Below are 7,939 nucleotides of genomic sequence, written 5' to 3'. Positions count from 1 at the left end.
GAAATCCATTGTAGGATCTACTATTATAACTAGAGAGATTGTGGAGCTGGACAAAAATTGAAGCTGGTAAGCAACGCTGCCATGCTTATGCGTCAGACAATTTCAGATTCTGTTCATAGTATTGTTTCTCATTAAACTCCCGTGTATTTTTCTAACTAAATTGCTCTTGGTTTGTTCCTCAGGGAATATGAATTAGGATTTTTTCTGTCTTGTTTTGCTTTAGAATTCATGCTCTTCTTTTAAATCCATGTCTATGGTTTAGTGTTTTTTTTTTTTTTTTTGGAATAATTACTAGATTTTTTTTATCCCTAGGATTTTGGTTGCCTAAATCAGAACCTCTCTGTAACTCTTATCTGCCTTCCCTTAATTGAATTTCAGAAAGCATTCTTCATCATCATCTAACATAACCCCACATACATGTGCTCCTTGCGAAAAAAGCCCTAGGGGTTCGGGCTTGAGAGATGGTTTACTTGAGTAAGATTTTTTATTTTCAATTCCGACCAAACGTGCACCTCATGCTAAAGATTAGAAGATCCCATTTTTTTAGAAATAAAAGTGGGTGGGGAAATAGCAATTTTTTTGGTCAAACGATAGATTTTATTACATTAGATGTTAGATTAGTAATCGATGAAATTTGAATCCACGGCGTCATGCAAGGATTCAACATTTTTACATCACTCTGATAAAGGGCCACTTGCGTGGAGAAATAATATTTTAATTTTTTGACTTTTTATAATAGATGTAAAATATTTTAATTTTTTGACTTTTTATAATAGATGTAAATACAACGTTAACATGGGTGGAGAAATAAGATAAATGATTTAGCAGCTGTCTTTTGGTTTTCTATGGAGCGTAGGCCGTGGGCGAGCGCGCCTATCATCCTTGTTAAACAAATCCAAATCCACATGATCCAAATCCAAATCCAAATCCACATCCACGTTTACTCCTACTGATAGATTACTCCTTTTTTATTTTCTCCTGATTTTTTCTTCAGGGTTCTTCAGAACCACCTCAAACTCTTTCGTCGGCGATATCTGCTGCGAATTAGGAACAGCTGATCCTTTCAGAACCGACTGTTGCTCCGGTGCCCGCCTCTCATCGCCGCCGAAAGAAACCTCGACGCCGTTGCGGGCAGAGGAACGCTGTCATACGAGCCACGTAGCACGCTGCTGCTGGTAATTTACTTTTCTGATTTTATACGAATTTGTTTGTTTGTTTGATGAGAAAATATGGAAAACTAGTGAAACATTTTGAATTTAGGGTTTGCAATAACACTAATTTTGACTGTGATTTGTTATGGGTTTTGGGTATCCTTCCGCTCTTGTACTTTTATAGTGCCTGCATCAACGATCTTCGTTCTTTTTCTTCTCTTCCAACTTATGCCCTCATTGATATTAGGTTCTTATATGTTGCATAAAAATTGCCCTTAGTGTTAAGCTTGCTTTCGGTTTAAATCGCGGTGGCGTGGTGCAAATTGTTCCTGGAAGGTTTGCTTTTTGGTTTAAGGAAAGAGTAATAAGCATTGTTGAGTTCAGTGAAAATGAGTTGAAATTGAAGGAAGTAACTTTTGTATGAAATGTAGAGTGCTTTGAGCTTTGGGAAACAACTGGGCGCTACTAGGAAGATTATTGAATAATAATGTGATCGGTTGTCCAAACAATCAAACCATCATCTTTTACCGACATGTAGTGGTGTTCCATGATATTTAGGACTTATGTTTTTCAAGATTGATTTTTCTTAAGAAGGGTTGAATATCATTGGAGCTTTGCTTACTCAGGAATCAGATCATATGGTTTTCTCATCAAAACCCACCATGTGAACCATTAACCTTTTTCCTTTTCCCTAGTGAACCATCAAGAATTTTTATTTAGGAACCTGCAAATATTCCACATTCATTTATGAAAAATATTACTTTTGAGGGAAAAGAAGCTCATTAAGTGTTACTTACAATATGAAATGAAAGATGAAAGGCTAAATCAAAGTTTTCAAGTTAGTTTATCCCCAAAATTATTCAGAGGGTGACGTTATTTTTTATTTCATCTTTGGAGAGTAACATATCTAGCTTTTTTGTTTGTGGTTGTGTGCAGGATGCTGATTGTTTGATTGTACATACCTTGACCATATTGGTGGCAGTTAGTTAAAAAAATGCTTGCTGGAGTAAAGATCATACCCCGAGATCAGATTGATAAGGTATATCCTATCCTTTGTTCGTTCTGTTGTTTAATTTGTTATTTTAGAGAGTAGCTTAATAGTTTATGTTGTTGGTAACAGGATGAGAATCTGAGCGCTCCTGGGAAAGAAAAACAAAAACAGAAGAAGAGGTCGAGTAGTAAGGTGAATAAGCGTAGGAAGGAAAAGAAGAGTTCTCGATATAGTAGTTCAGACGGTGAAGAGCTTGATAAAATAAAGAAGGGATCCAAAAACAAGTGGTATTCGTCGGACGAGTATTCATCATCATCATATTCTTTGGACGTTGAAAGTGAGGGAAGTTCCGATCGAGGTAGAAGGAAGAGTCAGAGTAGGAAAAAAGGTAAGAGAATTAATGAGGGTATTTCAGAGGATGAAGTCAGTTATAGCTCAAAGAAGAGATTGAAGAGTGGCAGGAAAGAATATGCATCAGAGGATCACTCTTCCTCTGCATCTGATGGTAAAGACAGTGGCAGTTGTTCTGATAGGAAAGAAAGGCGCAAAAAAGGAAGTAAAAAAGATAGAAAGAAAAAGAGTAAGCGTAAGATTCGAGGAGGCATGGAGGATGAAGAAATTTCTGGTAGGTATTCTAAGCCATTCTTTTAAAATATATATTATTTAATCACATGGTCTTTACAAATTCACATTCTTTTTGTCAATGTAGATGGAGGTAGAGGACCTGGGTGTTTGAAAGATGGGGAAATTGCAAGGAAGGAATTTGGCTTAGAGTGGATGCTTAGACCTGAAGGAAAAACAGATAGAACCCCTACAGTGACTGGCAAGGAGCAGCCAAAGGAAACTCTTACTGATGAGGTATGCTTTTTCACCTAGTAAAGCTAGAATTTACCTTTCTAGTTCTACTAAATTGGAGTTACAACCAAGCCATAAAGTTTCTATTATGTGGCAAATAAGTTCATGCTTGTTTTGGTTGGTGTGGGTCAGAGATGGCACAGGAAAGGGTACAGGTTTAACCCATTGGCTTATGGGTGTAGATCAGCAATTACTGTTGTCCCCAACTAAACTGACAATTTTTTCTTTAGGATGCTAAGTGCCACATTTTAGAGTTCGAAGACTAAAATGGACACAAGCCAAATTACTGAAATTAACTGCAAAGAGTTTTAACCTACAACTGAAAATAAAAATGGTTCCTGACTTCTTTTTACGAGTATATGGTTTGCTGACTGCACTTTATCTTCCCTGTGTTTTAGATAAAGTTCAATCCGAGGGAGTTAAATCCATATTTAAAGGATGATGGATCTGGTTATCCGGAAGATACAGATGAACCTAAAGCTACTGGAAACAAACTTTTGTCTTCCTCAGTTGTTGGGGATGGGGGTGCAAGTTGGAAACTAAAAGCTCTGAAGCGTGCAAAAGAGCAGGCGACTCGAGAAGGGCGAAGGCTCCAGGAGGTATGCTGATGCTTAACCAAAGTTTAGGGTTTAGTATTTTAATATCTAAGGTTTTTAGTCTTCTGATTTCCTACTTTTGTAAGGACTAGGCAGAAGGGCACACGTGATGCATGTCATGGTAGGTAGTAACTTGCAAAAGAGAAGTTTAAGGGTGAGAGAGAAACAATAGGAGGGGCATGCTAGTGATATTACTAAATAACCACTAAACTTAAATTTGTTTATACAACTTACTAAGCTTAAAGGGGGTTTAATAGTAATTTACCCTCTTTGGTTGACAAAGTGGGTCCTCTTAATTAATAGTATAGATTAGGATTATTTCCAGTTTTATTGGGATTAGATTTAATTTCCCGTTTTATTTTGGATTAGTATTTCTTTCCTAGAATAAGTATACTTTCCCTTCCATAGGAATATTTTGGTGAGAGGCCAAGAACGGGTGTAATTCCAGTTTTATCTTTTTATTTTTAATTTTTTATACAATGTGAGGGGGTGGGGGAATGAATTGGTATCGAACTCGCTTCTGCTAATTTATCCAAAGCCTGCTGCACAGTCCCATCTTACATGTTAAGCTACCTGATCTTTTTGGTTTTTGGTATCTTCTTTGGGATCTGATCCTTATTTTTTTATACAGGTTGTCGGAGAGCGTTGGGGTTCTCTTGGTGAACTGACCGTCTCCGTGGCATCTAATAAAGCTGCCCAATCGCGTGCTCATCTACATGCCATAAAAAGTAGACAGAAAGGGCTGAGTGAGGAACGCCAACCAGATTCCAGCAATCAAAGTGACATGGATAATAAAAAGGTGTATGGGAGGGCACTCAGTTTTTCGAAAATGCTTAACTATGAAATTCAACTGTTATTGACCTTGTTTTTTAGTTTATAATTAATATTTGTGTTTCTTACATGCTACATGAATTTGATTTCTAGGACGCTAGTCGGCACTACCTGAAGGATGTATCTTGTGGACTTCCTAAATGGAGGGAGCCTAAAATGCAAGATTCTTTATCTTGGAAAAAGCGAGATGTTTCTACTCAGGATTCTAGTATTTTGGCGGATGCAGTCGCTAACTTAAATCAGTTTTCAAATGATGGAAGCTTCATGTCTGATGTTCTTCGTAAGCAAACTGATGATTTGAGTAATCCCACTCACGAAAATATAGCAGACACTAGCAAACCAAGTGAAGCAAGTGCTGCATTTCATGAATTGAATGTGAACCAGTTGGCAGCTAAGGCCTTTCAACTTCGTATGAAAGGAAAGCTGGAAGAAGCTGAGGAACTTCTGGTAAGAAGCATGCAATATCCTCTCTCTCCCAAGTAATATGAACAGCTTTTTATCCTATATGCTAATGTTGGTAGATTGAATTGGCCGTAGTCTGTTCTCCACATTATCCTCAACTTAAATTACCACCCGGTTTATTGAGCAACTTAGTATAGAGGTTATCTAACTTCTAATGCAGTGGAAAATACTCTTCTGCAGTTACGACTATTTTGGTTCATCTTGTTTAGGGAATTTGCTGTCCTTTGTTTGCTGTTTTCTTTTTTCAACTTCACAAAATCTTAAACACTTTTGCTTGGGTTGTGTCCCTACTATTTTTTGCATGCATCTATTTAGTTTGACAGAGATGCCTATGCTTCTCTGTATTGCGATATTAAAATCTTTCTTATGATTATTAGTTTATAACACTGTGTAACCCACTTGTTTAGCACATAGGATGCGGACAACGTGTTATTCATATATCACGATTTTTGATTTCAGTGATTAATTGATTTTTTCTTTTTGCTAATAGCAAGAAGTAGAAAACAGAAAGGTAAAGCAGGCTAGTGGAGATAATTTTATGAGACCAAGAAATGAACAGGGCACAAGCAGGTAATGTTGCATATTATTATTTTCTATTTTCCCCTATTATTTGTTTATTGTCTAATGCTTTCTGCTGTAAATAAGATACAATTGTGGACTAGTTCTTTAAGTTATAAAAAGGGAGTGTGGAGCAAAGTAGTATTTCTAATGACAAATGGGTCTTTTGCAGTTCTTGAAAATGAGTGTTCGGTTCTTGTTTTATCCTGTGTGCTTTTTCCATTTCCGTAAACAAGTACAAGATTCAATTTTGTAAGGATGATGAAATTGTAGAACAGAACTGTAGTGTATAGTAGAATTTGTAACATAAAACACGGGCCAACTCTTATAGGATTCGTTATGGAATTCCTGTCGAGGAGTGTTCATTTGTTGATTGATTTCCTGTGCATGGTATGATTTGTTTTTTCCCTCACATAATTATTGGTGTTCTAATCAGATTGCCTTTTATGTAGACATGTTATGCAGGAAATGGCTCTTCGCCAGAAGAAAAAGGAGGAGGATGCTGATATGCATCTAGCTCGAAGGATAACCCAGAACAAAAAGTACAGTATATCTGGTCAGGCGGATGATGAATATGACCACGATGACACTCCAAGAAAAAAGTCCAAGAAGAAGCAGGGTAGTGATCAGAAAGTCACCCAGAACAACAGTTTTGCAACTCGATTCGCAACGCAGCAGGAGAGATGTGTCTTTTGCTTCGAAAATCAGAGGAGGCCGGCGCATCTTGTTGTGGCCATTGCAAATTTCACGTATTTGATGTTGCCGCATCAGCAGCCTGTTGTGCCTGGTCATTGTTGTATTATACCAATGCAGGTGAGCTTAAATTAGTTTCTTTTCTTACTTTTTTTGTTGCAGTAGTCATTTGATAATGAGCACAAGTCAGTCGTACTTTACTTCAAAGTTCCAGAAAGCCAGATTTCATGCTTTTGTTTACCATCTTCAACTCAAATGAAAAAAAAGAAGTGATTATTGGAACCCTTTTCAGGTTACTAGGGGATGTAATTTTAGTTCGCTCCTTTTGTAATATTTTAAATGCTTTTGTTGATGTGTATTTGATCTGATCTATATAATTCTGAAAAGCATGTGCCATCCACAAGAACTGTTGACGACGATGTGTGGCAAGAAATTAGAAATTTCAAGAAATGCCTTATTATGATGTTTGCAAAGCAAGAGAAGGAAGTAGTTTTTCTGGAAACTGTGATGGGGTTGGCTCAACGCCGCCGCCATTGCATAGTCGAGTGTATCCCTATACCCGATGAAATTGCCAAAGAGGCTCCTCTATATTTTAAAAAGGTGAGGATTATGTTCTTTGTTTTCATTTTAAAAGCATTGATTTTCTGTTCTGCTTGTTTTGAAATGTTTTTGCTCGTTATTTCTGGAAAAAATACTCATGACCTATTCCCCTTTTCCGGGAACTTGTGACATTATTTCATGCGACATATCTGTGCTAGTAAATTTGGATACATATACAAGTGCATGCCCATATTCAAACACATACGCATAGATTTTATTAGGTTCTCAATTGTTGTGTTTTAAAATATTCTGAATTGAATGCTTATGTACATTTTAATCTATAATGTTGAATCTACAATCTGTGATTTTAATTTGTCTGCTCATTTGAACTAAATAAGTGTATAAACTTTCTCTCAGGCAATTGATGAAGCGGAAGATGAGTGGAGCCAACACAATGCGAAAAGACTAATTGATACAAGCGTGAAGGGCTTGCGTGGGTCAATTCCAAAGGACTTTCCGTACTTTCATGTGGAGTTTGGTCTGAATAAAGGGTTTGTGCACGTTATTGATGACGAGCAGCAGTTCAACAGCAGTCTTGGGCTGAATGTCATAAGAGGCATGCTACAATTGCCTGAGGAAGACATGTATCGCCGACGAAGACATGAGACAGTGGAGGCACAGAAGCAAGCGGTTAAGAGCTTCGATCAAGATTGGTCACCTTTTGACTGGACAAAACAACTTCATCAATCGTAAAGCCATATTGTATTTTGTATCCGGGTTGTTTCAGCGGGGTTTATCTTGCACCTCACCGTATTTGGTTGCCGGTGGTTTAGAATCCTCACTGGGAAGTTGCCCTTGCACTTTTTGAGTATAGTTAGTCTCACTCTAGCATTAAGCAGATTTTCTGCACCTTAAATCGTATTATACATGTTGATCTTGACATTTGAAGTAATTTTATTGGAACCACATTTTATCCTTCGGACAAACTTGATTTGGCATGTTTTGAGTTTGCAATCATCCCTGGATCTTGCATGGCAAATTACCGACCCTATGGGAAAAAAGGTTGGTCGATTTTTTATTTTTTAAAGAAATCTTTTCTGTACCAGTACAAGGGATAGCGGAGGGAATCGAACAGAGACCTGAACTACTACCTGCAATGTGTAAATTGTACTAGCCATTTGAGCTATGAACTTGCAGCGGAATGTTTATTACGATTATTTGATTAGGGGCGGTGTTATCTGGACATCCGTTTTTATTTTTTA

At 37.3% G+C, this 7,939-nt stretch overlaps 1 protein-coding gene across 2 annotated transcripts; it reads left to right on the top strand.

Annotated features, from left to right (window-relative positions):
* Window positions 1-795: 795 nt before the first annotated feature.
* On the top strand, window positions 796-7,663 carry LOC137737454 (uncharacterized). Of its 2 annotated transcripts, none has more exons than XM_068476931.2 (11): window positions 796-1,175; window positions 2,088-2,190; window positions 2,272-2,767; window positions 2,852-3,000; window positions 3,396-3,596; window positions 4,225-4,392; window positions 4,518-4,871; window positions 5,377-5,456; window positions 5,897-6,257; window positions 6,525-6,737; window positions 7,095-7,663. In XM_068476931.2, exons 2-11 carry the CDS (start codon window positions 2,146-2,148, stop codon window positions 7,428-7,430), a joined length of 2,403 nt encoding a protein of 800 aa, XP_068333032.2. In that variant the 5' UTR covers window positions 796-1,175; window positions 2,088-2,145; the 3' UTR covers window positions 7,431-7,663. The 2 variants fall into 2 exon arrangements, with proteins under 2 accessions (XP_068333032.2, XP_088538831.1); XM_088682705.1 differs by having other exon boundaries at window positions 798-1,175; window positions 4,225-4,394; window positions 4,526-4,871.
* Window positions 7,664-7,939: the final 276 nt, after the last annotated feature.

The sequence above is a fragment of the Pyrus communis genome, chromosome 13 (assembly GCF_041283825.1).
Source record: "Pyrus communis isolate YQ-2024b chromosome 13, ASM4128382v1, whole genome shotgun sequence".
NCBI lineage: Eukaryota > Viridiplantae > Streptophyta > Magnoliopsida > Rosales > Rosaceae > Pyrus > Pyrus communis.
This window is presented reverse-complemented; position numbering and strand designations above follow the sequence as displayed.